General features: G+C 41.5%; 1 protein-coding gene across 2 annotated transcripts; it reads right to left on the bottom strand.

Moving 5' to 3' along the window:
- Positions 1-6,494: 6,494 nt before the first annotated feature.
- LOC121387768 (iron-sulfur protein NUBPL-like) lies at positions 6,495-23,777 on the bottom strand. 2 transcript variants are annotated; one of them, XM_041518971.1, is made up of 10 exons: positions 23,626-23,777; positions 21,549-21,699; positions 20,914-20,948; positions 20,268-20,358; positions 19,278-19,317; positions 17,447-17,537; positions 10,922-11,015; positions 8,719-8,925; positions 8,029-8,111; positions 6,495-6,584 (listed from the first exon to the last, which is right to left on the bottom strand). In XM_041518971.1, the coding sequence occupies exons 1-10, from the start codon at positions 23,731-23,733 to the stop codon at positions 6,522-6,524; spliced, it is 963 nt and encodes a 320-aa protein (XP_041374905.1). In that variant the 5' UTR covers positions 23,734-23,777; the 3' UTR covers positions 6,495-6,521. The 2 variants fall into 2 exon arrangements, with proteins under 2 accessions (XP_041374905.1, XP_041374906.1); XM_041518972.1 differs by lacking the exon at positions 23,626-23,777 and adding an exon at positions 23,328-23,451.
- Between the last annotated feature and the right edge of the window lie 247 nt (positions 23,778-24,024).

The following is a 24,024-nucleotide window of genomic DNA, read 5'->3' as shown; positions in this document are numbered from 1 at the left end:
ATATCGAGAGAGAAAACCCGCTGTCGCCACTTCATGGGCTACTCTTTTCGATTAGCAGCAAGGGATCTTTTATATGCACCATCCCACAGACAGGGTAGTACATACCACGACCGTTGATATACCAGTCATAGTGCACTGGCTGGAACGAGAAATAGCCCAATGGGCCCACTGACGGGGATAGATCCTACACCGACCATGCATCGAGCGAGCGCTCTACCACTGGGCTATGTCCTGCCCCTTTTCACATCTTAAAAGTAACAGTTAAGGAGACAAGCTCTATAGTCTTTTTTTTTTTTAAAGGGATATTTCCCTGTTTCAATATCATAAGCTCTTGTTTCAATCTGTTATAACTGTATCGAAATGTGTTACACGTTTGTAGATTATCCACATTTGTTTGTTTTCTTTAACGACACCACTAGAGCAAATCAATTTATTTATCATTGGCTATTGGATGTCAAACATTTGGTAATTTCGACATAGTCTTAGAAAGGAAACCGGCTACATTTTTCCATTAGTAGCAAGGTATCTATTATACGCATTATTCCAAAGACAGGATAGCACATACCACAGCCTTTGATATACCAGTTGTGGTGCATTGGATGGAGCGAGAAATAGCCCTATGGGCCCACTGATGTGAATCGATCCGAGACTGACCATGCATCAAGCGAGCAATTTACCACTAGGCTATGTCCCGCTCCGTGACTAAGTGTCTATTTTTACGAGTTGAAACTAGGGTCTGTGACTTTAATATAGTTACATGTGTATGTACTTTAAAGTCGCAGACACTAGTTTCAACCCGTGAAAGTGGACACCAAATTTGGTTATTCTACAAGCCTGTAACACATTTGGATAAAGTTACAATAGAGTGAAACAAAAGTCTGTGATGTTGGAATGGTGAAATATGCTTTAAAAACACAACACTAGAGCTTGTATCCATAACCGTTACTTCTCAGAGGTACATGCATTTTTAAAAATATGAAAAATGCATTCGTCTGATTTCAGTGATTAAGAACGGCTCAATGTTCAGGGTGTGTACTACCTTTTCAGAACTAATGAAACACTATACAAATTAAACCCTGAGGTGTGTATGCGATTTTCTGGAGTAAAAGAAAAAAGAAACAAAAGTGAGATTCACAGAGGGCAACTGCCCCCCCCCCCCCCCCCCCCCCCCCCGAGAGAACGGCCCTAATGTTTCATTTAAAAACTATGGTCTGTCACTTTATTCTTTATATATTCCCCACAAAACATTAAAGCAATTTAAGTGGTTTTTTTGCTTACAAAAAATCGTCCTCCATCTGTATGTCAACTTATTTTAACAATAAACAATAATATATTATCCACACATGCTTTTGGCAAAACACTCCAAAATGCGACTACCATAAACTGAACAAAAATGAACATCTCATTGCGATAAAAAGATTGAATTAAGGGATCTCACCAACACTAATAGGAAAGAAGGCAAAAAAGGAAATGGTTGCACTGAGCACATTTTATTTATGGTTGTATGATGTCTGACATGTGGTTATAATGACCACACAGATATTCAAGGAAACCCGCTGTCGCCACTTCATGGGCTAATCTTTTTCGATTAGCAGCAAGGGATCTTTTATATGCACCATCCCATAGACAGGACAGCACATACCATAGCCTTTGATGTACCAGTCGTGATGCACTGGCTGGAGTGAGAAATAGCCCAATGGGTAAGAGTAAAGAGTGACCACAACCAAAACTCTGATCCACATTGTCATAAAGTTAACAGTGTTACTGACATTACATGTAACTCCCATATGTCATCTTTGATGTACCAGTCGTGATGCACTGGCTGGAGTGAGAAATAGCCCAATGGGTAAGAGTAAAGAGTGACCGCCACCAAAACTCTGATCCACATTGTCATAAAGTTAACAGTGTTACTGACATTACATGCAACTCCCATATGTCATCTTTGATGTACCAGTCGTGATGCACTGGCTGGAGTGAGAAACAGCCCAATGGGTAAGAGTAAAGAATGACCGCCACCAAAACTCTGATCCACATTGTCATAAAGTTAACAGTGTTACTGACATTACATGTAACTCCCATATGTCATCTTTGATGTACCAGTCGTGATGCACTGGCTGGAGTGAGAAATAGCCCAATGGGTAAGAGTAAAGAGTGACCGCCACCAAAACTCTGACCCACATTGTCATAAAGTTAACAGTGTTACTGACATTACATGTAACTCCCATATGTCATCTTTGATGTACCAGTCGTGATGCACTGGCTGGAGTGAGAAACAGCCCAATGGGTAAGAGTAAAGAGTGACCACCACCAAAACTCTGATCCACATGGTCATAAAGTTAACAGTGTTACTGACATTACATGTAACTCCCATATGTCATCTTTGTACTTTACACACACACTAATGAAAGTAATAGTAACTAGGGCATCCACGAGTACTCGAGCACGGGCCAAGTCTAGAAAGATTTGAGTCCATTCATAAGACTCTAGTACCCGTGCAAGGAAGAGCACTCATTTAATTATACTTTTAGGTAGTACTAAACCAAATAACTTCCAGCTGGGTCAAAGTTCGAGGTGCACCCAACTTTTAATAGAGAAGTGAACACCACAAGTCCTGTGATTGGTTATAAATGTGTGTTGGTTGTAAAAAAAATTAGTTTCATCTGGGCTAAAAAAAGTATGCAATTTTATTTCATCTAGTACCACTGTGTCAAGTAGCCTTGTGCTTGAAACATGTATGGGGTACCTGTAAAAAAACAGTACTCAAATTTTGTGCGGAACTAGGGTAGTCATAGACGCTACCCGTTATCTCAGAAATGAGCAGCTTGACACCCACTTTTTTGTGATTCACTTTAAGTGTGAGGGGTGGTAGTATTTATATGCGTGGCGTTTATGTCGATTGATACGTTGCAGGTAGGAGTTTTAGCCACATATGTTACTATTGTCGTCTGTGGGATTTGATTTGGTAGTATACACCCTTTAATGTATGTGTGCCGCCGGTTACATTGCAGAGCTATGAGACATGAAGATTCAAGTAAAACAAAAGTCGAATGTGTGGAATGAAATATAATTGCATGATTTGGTATCCATGCTCAGTGCTGGAAATAAGATGCATAATTAAATTTTACTTTATTCCTTAGTCTCATTGTCATCTAGTGTAAGTGTCAGGTACTTGGGTACGGGTCAAGTTAGACCCTCGAGTCCAATATTTTGGACTTGTGGAGGCCCTACTAGTAGTCCATGAGCCAGACCGAATCGGACTACCAAAAAGGTGACCAGATCCAACAGTGATTTTTGGTTAGTCGGGTACCTGAGGGGTCCAAAAAACTGTGATGGACTTTTTGGAAGTGTAGCTTAGTGCCCGTATGGTGGCCATCTTTAAAGATGGCCGCCGGTTTGGGACTAAAATATGATACTTCATAAAAGTGACTTTGGAGCTCTAACCACATGGCCTACAGATATGGGGTTTAGAGTATTTTGTTCATCTTTGGATTACGCATTTTATGATGTATATATAGTGTACCTTAATTACTATTGTCTGCTCCAAATTTAAGAAATAATGTAAAACATTTGTGTGTTTTTTCACATTTTTCTAGTAAAATTTATCACACTTCTCTATCTATACATGTTATGGTCAAATTTCCACCTAGGTCATCTAGATGTATTCATATGCCATCCATAACCACCATTACATGGTCTTGTTTGACCATTTTTGTACTCTGGTGACGCGTTTTACTATAGATACCTAATTTTCGTTTTCGGCTCTTTTGGGGTAGGGGTAGTATCAGATCTTTAATAAGCTGCTATAAGGAATCATAAAGATGACTTGGGGACATGAAGTTAGGCTAATTTGATATCAAAGTACATTTTGTATTCATATATTTATAATTTTACACCACTTCAACCCTTATAGTCTGTTCATAGGCCTATAGGTTCCGATGGTTTGGGGTAGTCGTTTTAAATAATCTACCAAAACATACATGTTGGCCAACCACAGTACCAATCACTTGCAGAGTTAGGCCTACCATGATTCATTATACATGGGCCCTACAGAATTGGCTATAACAAAAAACAACCACAACAAATACTACGTTCACTTTCATCATGGATGCCAAGAACTACAGACATGTGCATGTGTCAAAATGTTACTTTGATCTAGCTCAAATTATTGTTATTGTGAAGGCCTAAAACTTCCAGTAAGCCTACAGAGATGGTGAGTATTGACTTATGATATACGTTAATCCCACTTGTGCATACTTTGTGAGGGCTACTTTATGTAGGTCACCTCTGCAATGCATAACCATTGCATGTACATTGCACACCTGTATGCTGTAGGCCAGTTTCTGTTGATACTCTATACTGTGGATGGATGGATGTAGCCCCACTGTGGCGATGTAATTAAACATTGCAATGATTGTCAATGTAGCCCTAGATTAAAAGGCTAGGTATTTTCATAAAAATTCTAGACATTGTCCCCGATGTGTTTCACAACATTAAAGTGATTATGTCCCAGGTAGCGGAAGTGGCAAGAATTGGAATTTCGTGGTAGACGAAATTCTAGTAAGACCCTCTATATTTCACATGTATAACCTGGCTATTGTAGGTATATGGAGCCACTCATCCAAGGCGCCATCTACATTTTTATAGGTGTAACCTGAACTGCACGTCACTAGGACTATGCTCTATGATTTCTATTACCCCCAATGCCCACTAGGTATTGCCACTTGTCTGATTCCGATTCTGATAAACGCTGTTTATTTCAGATGTGAAGCCATGGCATAGCCCCCACAGAAACGCCACAAACTTGACCCCTGCATAATCTGTGGAAAGAACTCTCCACCTGATCAACTGGTGAGGCCAAGAGATCTGGAATCTTGGAAAATGCTTTGTGATGCTGCAGAGATACGACATTTTGAACCTATCATAAAACTGTCGACTGACAATCTAAGTGTTGTACCCAATGTACTGTATCATCGTGAATGCAGATCAGGATTTACGCACAAAAAGGAACTGACACGGCTACAAAACGTGGTAAAAAGGCAAGAATTGGTTAGGACTGAAGGAGAAAAGACAGAACCAAGGCAATCATTGCGACACACGGGAACTGAAGAAAACTCACGTGTGTATGATAAGGTGTGCATTTTCTGTGAACGTAAAAACAAGTATGTAAAAGGAACACAGAGAACCCTTGATACAGGCCGTAGACCTTCGGGCTGACCAGACTATTCTAAACATTGCAATAAAGACCGCTAATGAACGACTTCTCGCCATAACTTCCAGAGACATTGTTGCAGCAGAGGCACATTACCATCGAGGAAGGAAGTACATTTTGTTTTGTCCAACCACTGTTACCGGTACACTTCAATCTGGTCAAACCATCAACAAAAAAAGACTGGAAACCTTTCTAGCTGGCCATCTGTACAAAGCTGACTTTATCACTGACTTGCCCATTGCAAGCCTGCTGACAAATCAGAAGGAAATGTTTTAGGGGCCGTCCATAAATTTTTAACATTTTCACGAGCGTACAAACCGTACACTTTTCACCCCCCCCCCCCCCCCCCCAAAGTGTACATCCCTAAATGAAAAATGTTGATCGACATTTTTCATTTTCAAAAAAAGTGTACGCTGGCCCCTTAACCCCCTCCCCCCCGCATACAGTTTGTATGCTTGTCAAAATGTTGAACATTATGGACGGCCTTTTATTTAATGATGCACTCAACACATTTAATTAACGGTTATATGGCGTTGGACATATGGTTAAAGACCACACAGGTATTGAAGGAGGAAACCCGCTGTCGTCACTTCATGGGTTACTCTTTTCAATTAGCAGCAAGGGATCTTTTATATGCACCATCCCACAGACAGGGTAGTACATACCACAGCCTTTGATACACCAGTCGTGGTGCACTGGCTGGAACTAGAAATAGCCCAATGGGCCCAGACTGACCACGCATCGAGCGAGCGCTTTACCACTGGGCTACGTCCTGCCCCACATTGATCCAGTACACCAGTAGTGGAAGACACAGTACACCCTACAATGCAGTGAGTATGCATCTGGCCAAAGTATCCTTGGTGTTGCTCGCTTCATACATGTGATATCCAGTACTTTCAACATTTTGTATTCCCAGGGCTCGAAATTAACGGCGGCACCGACAGCAATTGCCATCGTTGAGATATAAATTGCCATAGGTAGAGAGCATCACCGACGGCACTTTTGTGCCGTCGGTAAAGCTCCTCAACAGTGGCAAAACATATACACCAGGTGTACATAATCTGCCAATATTTAACATTTGCACATTTCAAAGATGTCTACATATAACAAGATAGCCTTTCAGTCAGGTTTATTTGCTGCAAATGTCACTTTAAAAAAAATTGCCATAGGCAGGCTGAAAATTGCCGTTGGTGGACTGTTTCACCCGTTGCCGTGGGAGACGAATTCTTAAGTTCGAGCCCTGTATTCCTCTTTTAAAATTCCTATATCCGCTCCTGTTTAGGTAAGTTCACACAAACCGGTGATGTTAATTCTAGGTCTTTTCTTTGTGTAACTGTTTTACAATAGTCGCTGCTATCGATTTATAAGCTTCTGCCTGAAAGAAAAAAATTAAAAAATTCAGTCTTGGAATTTTTCGAGATAAAAACAAACAGTATGTAATTGAAGATGTTTCAGTTTTGTTTCAAGTGTATAGGAATATGCTTTCTTCTGCTATCCTGATGTGTAACATAAAACTTGGACCATTTTGATATCCCCATTTCCTAGATATAACATTTTATAAAATTGTAACCCTAAGGCCGCTCCCCTTTCTAAAATTATGTAACACTCTTGTCACCCAATAACCAATATATAAATTTATGTGCTGGATGTCATTAAACAAACATTAAATCATTCACTATTGTCAACCCCTACTCACTTTTAATGTCACTGTTAAAAGTTTGTTTTGTTTAACAACACCACTAGAGCACATTGATTTATAAATCATCGGCTATTGGATGTCAAACATTTGGTTATTCTGACATATAGTCTTAAAGAGGAATACCGCCACATTTTTCCATTAGTAGCAAGGGATCTTTTATATGCACCATCCCACAGACAGGATAGCACATATTTACCATGGTCTTTGATATACCAGTCGTGGTGCACTGGTTGGAACGAGAAATAGCCCATGGGCCCACCGATGGGGATCGAACCCAAACCAACCACGCATCAAGTCAGCACTTTACAACTGCGTGCAGCTCCTTTAAAGAGACATACCCTAGTTTTTAGACACTACAGCACATTTTTCACTATTAGAGCCATTTATGATCACTAAAATCAAACATTACTTATATTTTATTCTTTAGATTATCCATTTCCGTAAAACCAAAGTGTTTCTGGTCATCCTGGTGTTTTTAATACCAAAAATTGCAATTTTTTCATATTTTTAAAAACGCACGTGTGTCTGAGAAGTAGCGGTTTATTGATTTGAGTTCTAGTCTATTTTAAAGGATATTTCCTGTTTTAATGTCGCACTCTTCTTTCAATCAATTGTAATTTTATTCAAATGAGTTACAGGTTTGTAAATTAACTAAACTTAGTGTCCATTTTACGGGCTCAAACTAGGGTCTGCGCCTTTAATATCACTGTGATCTAATTTAACAAGCATTATTAGGGTTTCTTTTTCTCTTTGTTTCCCTAGTATTAATAAACACTTGATAAAAGGTTATCATTAATATATATCTAAAAAAGCTTTGTATGTGTATTTAATTTATGAAAATAAAAAGGGCATCTGGTTATAAAAACTGTTAAAATCTTGACAGACATTCCTTGCCTCTTCCAAAACATTTAGTAATGGATTTTCCTTCGACGTGTTGTGTTTAATATGTGTCTTTTTTTTAATGGATAGTATGGCAGTAGCGACCTGATCATAACCTAGGAGCAGCCAGTAATATCTCTTTAACTTATCTCTTTAACTTATTATCACACACATGTGTGTTATTTGTATGTGTTATCAAAAATAACAAAAGAAAAAAAAATTAAATTGAAGATACTTGTACCTGCGGACTATCTGGACGGGCTATGACTATTGGTTGTCCTGTATCTGACAGTTCTCGGATTGATTTATCAAGTGGAATATTTCCTGGAAAGATAATTAAAAATGTATTAAAAGAGAATTCATTGTGGTACATAACAGTGGTAATGGCACACTGAAACGATACATATTTTAGCTGAATAAAATGTGACTTTCTAGTCGATTCATGTACTGTATTGACTTTAAGAAAGCAACTATGCGTCTCTAGTTGATTTTACAGTTGAATCATACACTGTATTAACTTTTAAAAAATAACTATGTATATCTAGATGGCTTTCTAGTCGATTCATGTACTGTATTGACTTTAAGAAACCAACTATGTATTTCTAGTTCACTTTACACTTTTGTGATGTACTGCATTGACTAAGAAACCAACTATGGATTGCTTTTCGACTTTACAGTCAGGTCATGCACTGGATTAACTTTATGAAACCAACTGTGTATGTCCAGTTGACTTTTTAGTTGATTCATGTACTATATTGACTATGTGTTTCAAGTTGACTTTACAGTCGAGTAATGCACTGTATTGACTTAAAAAACCAACTATGGTATTCTAGTTTTCACAGTCAATTGATGTAAGGTACTGTATTGACTTTAAGAAACCAACTATGGTTTTCTAATTGACTTTCTAGTCGAGTGATGCACTGTAACTTGCCTAACACTTGGACGTTTATCTCTTTCGCCATTCGCTCTGCGCCATCTTTCCCGAATATGTGTTCCTGGTGTCCGCAGTTAGGACAGATGAACACACTCATGTTCTGTACCACGCCCAACACGGGGATGTCCACCTTCCGGAACATCTCGGCCCCTCGCCTCGCATCCAGCAGGGCTATGTCCTGCGGTGTCGTCACGATCACAGATCCTACAATATCAAAATAGGTTTGTAGTATGTTCGTCTGAGAGATAAGCACCTGTTGTGGTGGGAGAGACAAGGACTGGGATGTGGAAGGAGAATAGCAAAGGAAGTTGAAAGATAGAATGAGCTGCCAGATTGGGAAGAAATGAGATGGAATTCAGAGGAGAGAAAGGAACAGAGTGGGAGAGACAAGGACTGGGATGTGGAGGTGGACAGCAAAAGAAGTTGAAAGATAGAATGAGCTGCCAGATCGGGAAGAAATGAGATGGAATTCAGAGGAGAGAAAGCAACAGAGTTGGAGAGACAAGGACTGGGATGTGGAGGTGGACAGCAAAAGAAGTTGAAAGATAGAATGAGCTGCCAGATCGGGAAGAAATGAGCTGGAATTCAGAGGAGAGAAAGTAACAGAGTTGGAGAGACAAGGACTGGGATGTGGGATGTGGAAGGTGGACAGCAAAAGAAGTTGAAAGATAGCAGGAGATCAGGGCCATTTGGGGGGGCAGCTGAGTAGTTAATATTCTAAAACTCCTTAAACAGTTAAGAAAAGAATTTTCTTTAAATTTCTATAATGCTTTCCAGATTCTTTTCGGGGAGGGGGGGAGGGGCAACTGCCCCCCTTGTCCCCCCGCTAGCTACGGCCCTGGAGATGTCAGATCGGGAAGAAATGAGATGGAATTCAGAGGAGAGAAAAGAACGGAGTTGGAGAGACAAGAACTGGGATGTGGAGGTGGACAGCAAAAGAAGCTGAAAGATAGCAGATGTCAGAAAGAAATGAGAGGGAATTCAAAGTGAAATGAAAGGGGAAGTGGGATTAAAAAAAGAAAAGAAAAAAAAGAGTCTGTTTCCCTGATGTGCTAGATCATTAGAATTGATCCACCTCAGTGGACCTACTCTCCAATTGTTTTGTTGTTTTTCATCCCAATGACGGAAAAGTTTTATTTAACGACACACTCAACACATTTTATTTACGGTTATATGGCGTCGGATATATGGTTAAGGACCACAGAGATATTGAGAGAGGAAACCTGCTGTCGCCACTTCCTGGGCTACTATTTTTGATTAGCAGCAAGGGATCTTTTATATGCACCATCTCACAGACAGGATAACACACCATGGCCTTTGATAGAGCAGTTGTGGTGCATTGGCTGGAGCGAGAAATACCCAAATGGGCCCACCGATGGGGATCGATCACAGACTGACCGCACATCGAACGAATGCTTTACCACCGGGCTACGTCCCACTCTTCATCCCAATGAGTGCTCCATAACTGGTATATTAAAGGCTGTGGTAAGTGCTATCCTGACTGTGGGAAAGTGCATATAAAAGATCCCTTGCTGCTAATGGAAAAATGTAATGTGTTTCTTCTAAGACAGCATGTCAAAATTACCAAAAGAGTGAAACAAGAGTCTGTGATGTTCAAATAGCGAAATACCCTTAAAAATACACTAGAACTCGACTCCATATCCATTACTTCTCAGACGCACGTGTGCTTTTAAAAATACCCTAGAACTCGACTCCATATCCGTTACTTCTCAGACGCACGTGTGCTTTTAAAAATACCCTAGAACTCGACTCCATATCCGTTACTTCTCAGACGCACGTGTGCTTTTAAAAATACACTAGAACTCGACTCCATATCCGTTACTTCTCAGACGCACGTGTGCTTTTAAAAATACCCTAGAACTCGACTCCATATCCGTTACTTCTCAGACGCACGTGTGCTTTTACAAAAAAAATAGAACTCGACTCCATATCCGTTACTTCTCGGACGCACATGTGCTTTAAAAAAAAGAAAAAAAGAAAGTGTTTTGTGGTATTCGGAACACCAAGATAACCAGAAACACTTCGGTTGTACAGAAATGGATAATCTAATCAATAAAATATAAGTAATGTTTGATTTCAGTGATGATAAACGGCTCTGATAGTGAAAAATATGCCTAAATGTTAAAAAAACACTAGGGTCTGTCACTTTGCTGGTTGATAAACACATACACGTACATACCTGATATTGGCACATTTTGTGAAATAGATAACTGTGTATCACCAGTCCCAGGAGGCATGTCAATTACAAGATAATCCACCGGACTCCAGGCAACCTGCGAAGAAGAATTAAACAGGATTAAAATGTCTCACCCACAACGTCACCATTTGGTGTTTGGCATGGATAGCCACAAGAGGCAAGCACATGTCGCAATCAGAGAGACAAGGACTGGGATGTGCAGGTGGACAGCAAATGTTAGTTGAAAGATAGGAGGAGTTGCCAGATCGGGAAGAAATGAGATGGAATTCAAAGAAGAGAAAGGGAATGGGGCAGTGGGTAGTCTGGAATGTCTTAAGAATATTTGAGGTCCCCTGGCAAAGCAATGTACTAGGGTCCCTATTTAATAATATGAACCTTAATTTGTCTTTTTCAAATTTAATTTCTGGGTCCCACATAAGACAGAACTGGGTGTAGTGATAAATATTGTTTTATTAATTTAATTTCTGGGTCCCACACGATAAGACAGAACTGGGTGTAGTGATAAATATTGTTTTATTAATTTAATTTCTGGGTCCCACACAATGATAAGACAGAACTGGGTGTAGTGATAAATATTGTTTTATTAATTTAATTTCTGGGTCCCACACGATAAGACAGAACTGGGTGTAGTGATAAATATTGTTTTATTAATTTAATTTCTGGGTCCCACACGATAAGACAGAACTGGGTGTAGTGATAAATATTGTTTTATTAATTTAATTTCTGGGTCCCACACGATAAGACAGAACTGGGTGTAGTGATAAATATTGTTTTATTAATTTAATTTCTGGGTCCCACACGATAAGACAGAACTGGGTGTAGTGATAAATATTGTTTGGAGAAAACTTTTATAGATACATTACCTGTCCTCAAACAAGTGCACCTCCCCCCCACGCAAGTGGTCTGGTCCGAACATCCCAACAGCCAATGGGATGGCCTAAATTCTTCTACTGCATACTGCTCTCTAGTTCCGGTCACATGACTGTAACTTCCTTCTTTTTCCCTGAGCGCATCGCACGGAGAACAGGAAGCGGGGAGGCCCGGGCGGGATGAATCTTGAGGACAGGTAATGTATCTATAAAAGAGAAAACACTCAAGTTTTCTCCATTTCTATAGACATTACCTGTCCTCAAACAAGTGCAGCATTCAACAGATGGTGGTGGGTGCCGAGATCCGTAGATGCTTGTGATAACTCCCCAACCGGAAAGAGGCTGACTAGTGGAAGAATAAGGCCAACCTTGGTAAGCCCTCATCCTAGGGATGCCCGTCACAGACCAATGCAGGTGATGTTAGTAACAACAACCAGAATGGTGGCATCCGTCAGCAGTGGCAGGTACGGCTCCTAGAACACATGGACCAGGAGGCGGAAGCCACATCTCATGCTGGTTCTGACAGGGTGGGAAGACGTAGCCACCAGGGATGCAGGTGTTAGGTAACCCTCACGTATTGAAGTGTTATAGTTTTTCAATAACAAGCGACAACCTAATGAGGTGCATCCGTCAGAACATTGAACAAAACAAGACCCCCGAGTGTTTCTGTCTAGTACACCAAAGATCTGTTAGTTCAATAACGACAACCAATAACCACATGCAGTGCAGGGTAAAGGTTATCGAGACAAAAGTTCCGGCACCAGTACGTGAACTGTGCAAAAGAACAAAAGTCTAAGCAATCCTCATCTGTCTATTCGATGGACATCTCGGTATGCAGCCCAGAATCAGACAGACATCAACGGCGACGAGGACGGCTTGTATTCAACAGAGTCTGTGCAGCAACAACCGGACCCAGATGATGGAACCCCTCAACGTCTTCTGTGGAGACATCCCTCAGATAATAGTTGGCGAAGATGGAGTCCGTAGCCCAGAACCAACCAGTGATAATGTGCTGAATGGGTGTGTTGCAGTGCAGGGACATCGTGGCAGCCAAGGCACGGAGTTCATGCGGATTAGAAGCAGACGGAGCAGGTAAACCCTCCTTCTGATAGGCGGTCAGGATAGAAGACCGGATCCAGGTGGCCACCGTGTTCTTGGTAAGGTCCCTCAACCGACTCTGGTTACAGGAAAGGAAAAGTCTTTTGCGATGTTGTCGAAAAGATCTGGTCCTCTCGATGTACTGGTGCAGGGCTCTGACAGGGCACAACGCCAAGTCCTCAACGTCCGCCGGACCAACGATAGAGGAGAGGGCCTGCACAACATACGAACGAGGCGCTTGGTCTGGTAACTGATTCTTTGCAACAAAGTTCATGAGTAACCCCAAGTTGACTGCACGCCGATCTTGGTGAAAACGTACCAAGTCTACATCAAGAGCATGGAGTTCTGAGACACGGGCAGCCGTGGCAAAACGGAGTAAAAACACCGTCTTCCGCATCAAGTCTTGCAGGGAAGAGGATTCGATCGGCTCATAAGGTGCGGTCGATAACGCTCGTAACACCAGATTCAGGTCCCATCTTGGTGGCCGAAACCGGTGTACTTGATCATCAAGGCGAAACCCTTTGATCATCTTATGGATCTCAGGAATACCCGATAACTTCGTTCCAGTAGCGACATCACGAACAGTAGCGATGACCGAAACGTACCCAGCGATGGTAGACCCCTTTAATCGTAAAGTGGTCCGCAGATACAGCCAAAAAACCCAGCAAGACGAAGTATCTGGATCGTCTGAGGTTTGAGGTTTTGCCGGACACACCCTCGGTGAAAGCAAAGCCATCTGACGTTGTAAGCCACAGTAGTAGATGATCTGTGCGCTTTCAAAATGGCCGCCGTAGACTGTGAAGAAAAAACCTTTCTTTCTCAAACTCTTGGCGATAAAGTCCACGCGTGCAGTTGGAACAACTGCGGACGTGGATGGTATAGTCTTGACGTGGGATGCAGCAACAGATGATCCCAGTCTGGCAGCGGTAAAGGATGTGGATCGGCAAGACGTATTAGATCTGGATACCACATCCTGGATGGCCACATTGGAGCAATGAGTAACAGGCGACAATGGTACAGCTGAAACCTCTGAAGCACCCTTGGAAGGAGGATTCGTGGAGGAAAAGCGTACGCGTCCATCTGTTCCCAGCTGATGGCCAAGGCGTCGAGATCCAGAGCTTCGGGATCCAGCACCGGAGACACGTAAACCCTCAGCTGATGGTTGAATCGTGTGGCGAAGAGATCGATGTTTGGTGTCCAAAGTCTGTCGCACACCCATCGAAACGCTTCGGGATGGAGCATCCATTCCGTCGGCTGTGGAGACGACGGCCGAGACAGTGTGTCGACTAGTACATTGGAAACCCCTGGAATATGGCGAGCCCGAAGTTGCAACGGAATCTCGTCAACCAGCTTGTAGAGACGATAAGTCAACTGCAGCAGACTGCTGGAGTGGGTTCCGCCCTGACGGTTGATATAAGCCACCGCGGTAGTACTGTCTGTGGCTACCATGAGAGAGGCGCCTGACAGCATCTCTCGCCAATGAAAGATGACGTAACTGACAACATCTCCAACAGGTTGATGTGTAGATCGGCTTCATCTGGAAACCACAGCCACCAACAGGGACTGGACTGCAAGGCGACTGGTAACCGGATCAGCAAATCTGCGTTATTGTACTGAATGCATGGATTCAGAAACAAACTGGATACCGCGACCTCTAAGCATAAAATGTTGCGCCGACGTCAAAATTACTCTTGCAATGATACTTCTGCCAAGATTACCGGCTTGTGCTGAAAGTCAAGAATGGATCGCTTCAGGCAAGTCGGTTGACGATAGTGTGCAATCGTAGTGCACATCGACGTCACGGAAGATATAAGGTAGACCAACATCAAAGTCGACGGCTAGAACAAGGCATATCCTCTGGCATCCTGCACATGAGGAGTTATGGTCGCCATGTACAACATGTACGCTGAACTGAAGCCATCGACAGGACGTGCCAATCTGTAAGTTCTAGGAAGACGTCTGGTCCCGCCGGAAACAGCGTCATCCAAGGCCGGCGTCACACCGTTGAAGGATAGGTTGAAGACGGGATACGTTCGTTGTGACGAATGGGGAACGGCACAAACGAAGTCTACTCAAGTAAACCGACATCGGATCAGTCCTCAAACGGAAACCTTCTAGAATGGTGCGAGTGGACTGTGAAGTGACGAAAGCATATACACCGCAGCGAGACAAACAGTCACAGCCATGTGGGTCACTGCGTCCGGATCTTCTATAACGGAAGGTGCCGACGCATCACCTGGAAAATCGGTCAGTAACCTGGCACAGGCACTTCGATCCAATGTACTGGCTGCATCGGAAACACGGACCGTGGACGGTCCCGTCAGGAGCCGGTGTAACCCTGAACGCCGAATCAGCTGCCGACTGGTGTGGACGGTACGATGTACACGGACCGGCAGGAGCCGGTGGAACCCTGGACACTGCACCACTTCGATCGATCACGGGGACGACGGTACCGAACGGTGAGCCGATGACGCAATTTTCCAATTCGTTACAGGGCTCCGTCTGCTTGCTGGAACAACGATACGCACGGGCCAGTTACTGGTAGCCGTGTAAACCGACGGGGGCCTGTGGCAGCCAACGATCGAATGCCATATATCTGCCGGTGGAACCTCCGTGGCGATCATCGAACCCGGACCCTTCTTGGCTGAAACCGGTGGATGGGCCAGCGGCGGTAGCATATCAGATATGACAGCCAGACAATCCCTCAGTGACAAGTGGTCCGCCGCATCCAGATCTTCCAGCACCGCATGAACCGATACATCATCAGAAAGTCACGTAGCACCCGTGAACAGGCCAGTCGCTCTGGTCATGGCCCGATGGAGATACCGGAGAACCGGACCGTGGGCGGTCCCGTGTGGATACCAAGGAACGGATGACCACATCGTCGTTGGATGTGGCAAGGACGGCAACATGTCGTAGACAGCCGCCAAGCAATCCCTCATAGTCATATGGTCCGTAGAGTCGGGCTCTTCAATGACAGATGCCGCAGGCGCTTCATCACCAAAGTCTCGTAGAACTCGAGCACAGGTCAATCGATGTACCGTAATGGAAGCCGCTGGTTTTTGATGTGAAACCGGACCGTGGATGGTCCCGTCTAGCCCTCGGAGGCCTTGGAAGCCACATCAACTGAAGGTTGGCGCTGACGATCTGTGGAACCCGTAGGGAGCCATACAGGTGGAACGGCTACGGTCCCGGCTCCGATGCGCCGAAGGGGACTTCCCCGCCGAAGATCGGTGAGCCTTGGAATCCGTGGAGCGTCTATCTGAATGAGCCGGCTTCTTAGAGGGCTGCGTAGAGACCGCAGGCCTGTCATCCGAAGTCTTAAGTAACGGTGGAGCTGAAGAAGCCGCACCCCCTGAAGAGGGGACTGGAACCGGACCTGACCCCGAACTCGCCGATTTAGGTAAGGTCGCCATTGACGCCATTGTTTCTTCCAGCATGGTCGGTAGAATTGAACGTAACTCTTCCGCCACGGAGTCAGCAATCGAAGGCGAAGATTCCACCTTCTTGGTCCTCGAAGATTCCACCTTCTTGGTCCTCGCTGACACCACCTTCAGGTAAGCCGCGAAACTCGACATCAGACAAGCCCGCACAAAAGGTCGCATCTAGAAGTGAGGCCACACGAACACGACAACCTGGGTCGCCGCCGGCTAACTTCTTGCAGCGTAACACGCTCGAACTAGTCGCCTGAACATTATCAGATATGATAATAGTAATTTTTTCAATCTGTGAAAAGAAAGAAAAACCAACCATAACACAAATACAAAGCCGGTAAATAAAGACGCCATTTTGCAAATGGCGTCCGACACGACAACCGGCGATATAACAACATTTCATGTAATTAACACTTGGCAAGTCAAGCGAAATACGCGAAAGACATATGAAAGCTAACAAAAGCTAACGAAAATTAAGGTGAAAAACATTTCACCCAAACACAAAGCCAGTCAACACAGACGCCATTTTGCAAATGGCGTCCGACACGACAACCGGCAATATAAACAACATTTCATGTAATTAAACGCTTGGAAGTCAAGTGAAATACGCGAAAAGAACATACGAAAGCTAATGAAAACGAAGGTGAAAAACATTTCACCCAAACACTAATACAAAACCAAAGGTCTTATAAAAGTTGACTCCAAACAGAGCCAAGCAAAAGGACGTCCAGACCCTTTAGCGAAGAGAAAAAGAAGGAAGTTACAGTCATGTGACCGGAACTAGAGAGCAGTATGCAGTAGAAGAATTTAGGCCATCCCATTGGCTGTTGGGATGTTCGGACCAGACCACTTGCGTGGGGGGGAGGTGCACTTGTTTGAGGACAGGTAATGTCTATAGAAATTATTAATTTAATTCTTTCTTTTTTTTAAACTTTATGGTGAATTTATTTCCTTATTTTTAGTATTTAATTTAATTTTTCATTGTTTTTTCTTTGGGGGGAGGGGAGGAGGGGACATGCATTGAGATGAGGTCAAGGATCCATTTATAATTTATAGTGATTTAAATAATGTTATAGAAAAAAAGACCGACCCTGTAGTACACTTACTTGACGGAGTAATTTCTCTATAGCTGACATAACCATAGGACCACGCCAAATGATTGCAGCTTTTTCCTCCACTAGAAATCCTATAGACATACTGCAACACAAACAGGAAACATTCAGGGTCGAATTTACAAATCCTGTTTAATTACACACATTTACAATGCTTGAACACCTGCATTTAAGAAAAACTGGCTTCGTAAATACGGCCCTTCAAGACATTATGTTGAAAATAATTTACCAAATTATTGTAAGAGAACAATTACTGTCATTGTTAAAGGGACAGAACCTAGTTTCAGCTTAGTTAATCTACAAACCTGTAACACATTTGGATAAAGTTACAATTGAGTGAAACATGAGTCTGTGACTTTGAAATGGTGAAATACCATCTAAAAATAGACTAAAACTCAACTCCATAACTAGTTAGGGCCCCCCTAGTGCTAGAGCAAAACCTCAAATTCGGGCAAAAATTATACAGATATTTGGGCAAAATGTGCTAACCTGAGACCTTTTCACCATGTATTTCCATCAATCTACCCTCAAAATTAGTTGTAATCCATGTAAAAATGCATAGTGATTCGTTTGCAATCCTATATAGTAATGCTTATATGAGTAAATGTAGTTATCCAGATTTGGGCATTTTTGTTTGATTCGGGCAAAAACCAGCGTGCCCCCCCTACAATAATGGGAGCCCGTATGCCTAGTTCTGCCCTGAGACTAAACAAGCCTTTTTCAGTCATTAATACTAAAATTACCTTTATAAAACACCTAACTAAAATAGTAGATATATTACGCATATATATATACATTTACTGGCTGATAAAATTCCATTTGATTTACTACAAATATCATAATGACCAGAAACAACCTGAAAGTCCAGACACTGATATTCTAAAAAAACTAAATATATTTAATAAGTACTTTTAGTTCTTAAAATGGCAGGATGTAGCTCAGTTGTTTGAGTGCTCGCCTGAGGTGCTTGCCTCACAGAATCCATTCAACTGATTGGATATTTACTCATTCTAACCAGTGCACCACAACTGGTCAAAGACCTTGGTATGTACTTTCCTGTCTGTGGGAAAGTGTATATATAAAAGGTCCCTTGCTGCATTAGGAAAAATCAGGTGCGTGCGCAGGGGGGGGGGTTGGGGGACGAAACTCCCCCCTGCTCAAGGCGAAAAAAAAATTCATATCCCAATTTTTTACATTCCTGTGAAAGCAGCTCAGCTAGCCAGCAGAAAACACCTCAGAACAGCCCTAGAAGGGGTCAATTTTTCAAAATTTTCGGGTGGAGGACCCCCCCAGACCTCTCGCCACAGTCTTCGTGTCTGCAGCACTCACGGTGTCGGGCTTTGCCAGACACCTCGACCCCCCCCTGCAAAATTTCCTGCACACGCCCCTGAAAATGTAGCAGGTTTCCTCTGATGATTACGTGGCAGGATTACCAAATGTTTGACATCCAATAGCCGATGATTAATTAATCAATGTTCTCCAGGGATGTTAAATAAAACAAGCTCATACATACATGTACATTCTTCAAAGACACACTTATATTTGCAGAGATCTGTCATTGTTTATTAAATATATATTTTTTTCTTTTTAATTTTCAGTAACCTATGACCGATACAACAGAAAGCATGACTGCAGAAAGTCAGTCGTCGGAGAATCTTCAAATGTTTGACATCCAATAGCCGATGATTAATTAATCAATATGCTCTAGTGGTGTCATTAAACAAAACAAACTCTAGTCCTTACAATGTAGGGATAGGAAAGGAAACCCCAATGGGCCCCACCAAGGGTTACCGATCGTACAAACAACATGAGGTGTAAAACTCACCATTTAATTCCATAGTTAACCAGAGGAACGAGTAGGTTATCTGAAAAACAAAAAGCAAGCCAATAATTTTCATAAGCTAGATAGAAAATATAATTTCTGAGGCCTCCTCAGATTGCAGAATCAGTTCATTTGTGCATCGGATATGAAATTTTATTTCAAATTTAATCAATTTACTATTTGTGTAAAATTTACTGAATGATCAATCCGATTAACTGCATCTTTTATTTTTTGTTTCAATTCCAAAAAATGGTGTTATATATATATATATACATTTTATCTGGAACAGTAGGTCTACATCTCAAATGCAAATGTAGTTTTAAAACAAAGAAAAAAGTCAATCTACCTTGGTGGGGGGGGGGGGGGGGGGGGGTTCTTTTTATTTTTTTTATTAATATTATTTTATTATTATTATTGTTATTTTTTATTTTTTTTTACATAGTTTACTAACCTGCAATAACAAACATGGTAGTGTTAGGGTTGGGGCCCTGATATCACTACCTCATATATGTTAATATAATTTACTAATATAGTCAATCTACAATACCTAGTTTTGAGGGGCACATTCTCGGAAAACACGGTAAGTCTGGGATTGATCCCCATCGGTGGGCCCATTGGCCTATTTCTCATTCCAGACTCCAGTCAGTGCACCAAAGGCCGTGGTATGTGCTATCCTATGTGGGATGATGCATATAAAAGATCCCTTGCTGCTAATCAAAAAGAGTAGCCCATTAAGTGGCGATAGCACATTTCCCCTCTCAATATCTTTGTGGTCCTTAACCATATGTCCGATGCCATATACTCATAAATAAAATGTTTTGAGTGCGTCGTTAAATAAAACATTTCTTTCTTTCTTTCTTGGAAAAGTGCAATATGTTTTAGGCTTATCTTATGAGAAAACCTGTTTCTACCATAATGCTACTCCTACCAAATAGCAGAGTGTAGTCAGTGAGACATGATTATTTAAATTTTTTGTTGAAAAACTTCAATTACCTGACGAGATCTGCGGTTTTCCTGAAAGGTTCATCATTCTGGGAATTGAAGGACCAAAGACATCAGCATCTAATAAACCCACCTGGACGTGCTGAAACAGAAGAGGGGATACAAGGGAGATTATTACATGTACATGGATTACAATATAGCAGCAGACTGACACATTTTAACTGTATGGTTTTAAAGAAAGATAAGCAAAGGCAATTTAAAATATGCAAGTTTAACAACTAGAACTAACAGGTCTCTTACACATGGCTATTCTGACACTTATTAGAGATATAAAGAAATGGGGGAGATAGAGAGAGAATGAGTGAGGGAGAGGGAGTGGGAGGGGGAGAGAGAGAGAGAGAGAGAGAGAGAGAGAGAGAGAGAGAGAGAGAGAGAGAGAGAGAGAGAGAGAGAGAGAGAGAGAGAGAGAGAGAGAGAGAGAGAGAGAGAGAGAGAGAGAGAGATTTGTTTTGTTTAACAACACCACTAGAGGAGAGAAAAAGGAAGATTGTGGGGAAGGTTTAAAAATTAGCATTAATTGAAACGAAATGTCCACCAAATGCACCCAGTTGTATATATATATATATATATATATATATATATATATATAAGCTGTTTGTAATATGTTTATAATTAAAATTAATGTTATTTAACTTACAGGTTCATTTGCAACAATTCCAAGAGCCAGGTTAACTGAAAAAATAGAAGAAGATTTCATTGGAAAGAGAACAATATAAATACATGTATGTCTAAATGCAACAAAATAACCTTTCAGTCATAGGATTAATCCCCATCAGTAAGACCAAAGTGACCGCTTAAAAATTGCCAGAAGCAGGCTCAAAATTGCCGTTGGCGGGCCGATTCACCCACGGCAATTAAAAAACAAATTCTGTGGGTGAAAATTCTTAAGTTCAAGCCTGCTAGGGTATGTGACTTTAATAATTTCATACCTGCTGTGGGGGCAACACGTCGCCCAGTGGTAAAGCGCTCGCTTGATGCGCGGTCAGTTTGGGATCGACCCCCATCAGTGGGCCCATTGGGCTATTTCTCGCTACAGCCAGTGCACCACGACTGATATAACAAAGGTTGTGGTATGTGCTATCCTGTCTATGGGATGGTGCATATAAAAAGTCCTTTGCTGCTAATCGAAAAGAGTAGCCCATCAAGTGGCGCCAGTGGGTTTCCTCCCTCAATATCTGTGTGGTCCTTAACCATATGTTCGATGCCATATAACCGTAAATAAAATGTGTTGAGTGCATCATTAAATAAAACATTTCCTTCCTTCCTTCATACCTGCTGTGGTTGATTTTCCGACTCCACCTTTCCCCGACGCGACTACGATAATGTTCTTTACACCAGGTATTGGTTTACGCTTCGGTAACCCCCGCGCCATTACTTCCTTCTGATGCTGCTCTAGCGATTTCAATTTTTCACTGGCAATCGACTGAAAATTATATAATAAAAAACACCAATTAAATTACAGTTTCATTCTTTTATAAATAGCACTTAATGAACTGCTGAGAGATTGAGATTTTGAAAAACTGATCTCAGGGTACAAAACTGCATGCGAACTATTGTTCTGTTTTGCATGTCTGATAACCAACTTTAAAATTAAATTACAGGCATATTGTCACAGACCACTGACCTATTTAATGGTCTAACAAAGTATTACCTGAACAAAAATAATTTGATTTGTCCCTAAATGTAAAAATAACTGAATTATGGCAATGGTCCATAATTCAAAAACTAAAATTGCCGAAAGGGTTGACATGGATTTCACTCCATCATGGTTCATTTGAGGTGATGCAATAGCTAAATTTGGTTTCCAACAATTAATGTAATATTTAGTTATTACCGTATCCATTTTTAGAGAAATAAGGTCCTTAAATCTGTGACGGTATGCCTTTAATGAGAACTGCCAAATGATTATGTCATGGCTCCAAAACTTACACATTTTAAAATTGAAAGTTACAAAGTTTTCAGGGCTCACCATATCCAGGTCTGCAGAAAATACTCACCCACTTGCCAAATGCGAGAAAATATTCTTACGGATGAGTTAAAAAATGCAACTACCAGCCCGATGGTCTATCTGTCTTTTATTTCGTATGAGGTGTGATGTTGATCACTTACCAAGTGCTATTAATAATGTTTTTATGCAAAGTGAATGCAACATTTTGGATAATAAAATTGTCTTCAAATAATTTTCTCTGAAATGCTCTACATACATGTTCCTGAAAATAGTCTAAAAACAAAATTTGTTGCGGTGTGAGCGCTGGTTTTGACGATACCAAATTTTAATAGAATTTTTAAATAATTCATTAGGTCATGTAAATATAATTCATTTAAGAAGGAAATGTTTGATTTAATGATACACTCAACACATTTTATTTACGGTTATATGGCGTCGGACATATGGTTAAGGACCACATAGATATTGAGAGAGAAAATCCAGTCGCCACTTCATGGGCTACTCTTATCGATTAGCAGCAAGGGATCTTTTATATGCATCATCCCACAGACAGGATAGTACATATCACGGCCTTTGTTACACCAGTCGTGGTGCACTGGCTGGAATGAGAAATAGCCCAATGGAGCCACTGATTGAAAGAAATGAAGACTACACTTGATTTCACAACATAGGGTACTCCTACTGAAAAAGGAGCAAGCCCTGAATAGATTTTTTAGTATACATTTCCCCTTAGGCAGGACAGTACATACCACAGCTTTTGATGTACCAGTCGTAGAGCACTCGTTAGGGTAAAATATTCAACTGTTTACCCCCTATTAGTTAAGATTAGTTTTAGGGTTAGATTTAGATTTAGGGTTAAGGTTTGGACTAGGAGAGATTGCCTCATTATTACAATATAATGGGGGCTAGGCCTAACAGTCCACTGACTGTTCGAGGTGGCAAGTGCAATCAGTCTTATAATATAGGCGAGATTACCCCCCCCCCCCCCCCCAAAAAAACCCCCAACAACACAAAAACAAACAACAACCCAACCCACCACTGTTGCCACAACCCCCCTCCCCCCAAAAAAAACCCACAACAAAAAACAAAACAAAAAAACTCACCACAACTGATGCCACATATTTCAGCTGGGTTAGGCTATAATCATAATAATGACGGGTAGGACTTTCCTTTGGCACTGTCACGTATAAAGAAAATTATAAATACTTATCATCAATAGAGTTAGGGTTAGGGTTAATGACAGTGCCAAAGGAAAGTCTTTCCATGACTCCTCTTTTATTTTAACTTAAACGGGTGCAGCGTCATCTTGATAAAAAAAACACCTAATAATAATATTAACAACACTAAAAATTAAATGTGGTGTGATACCCAACAGTTATAAAACTTTTACTTCCTGCTTACGTTGTTTTCGATCACTGAGGAAATGGAAAATGTTCTGACTGATTTACTGGCAGACAATGAACGCCACAGACAGGGAATCACTACTGACAACTTCATTGTTGACTGCATAAAGTTTTTTGAAACTGTAGTTTGTTTACTTAGACGAACTCTCTAACGAGAAGAGGTAAAATGAATGTCACCTGCCATGATTGGGGCCTTGTAGGGGTGGCATATTTTACTCAGTTGGTATTGTTGCGACAAACATTGTGTCAGTCCTTTGTATAATAACTATATTCTTAAGTTATATTCATCTTGTCAAATATACTATATTTTAAAACTATTGATTGTTAAAACAAATAACATTAATTTTACATACCCTTAATGGGACCTTCTTTTGTTAGTGAATACATTTCTTCCAAC

The sequence above is a fragment of the Gigantopelta aegis genome, chromosome 13, assembly GCF_016097555.1.
Source record: "Gigantopelta aegis isolate Gae_Host chromosome 13, Gae_host_genome, whole genome shotgun sequence".
Classification (NCBI taxonomy): domain Eukaryota; kingdom Metazoa; phylum Mollusca; class Gastropoda; order Neomphalida; family Peltospiridae; genus Gigantopelta; species Gigantopelta aegis.
Note: the sequence above shows the minus strand (reverse complement) of the source record. Positions and strands in the feature narration are given on the sequence as shown.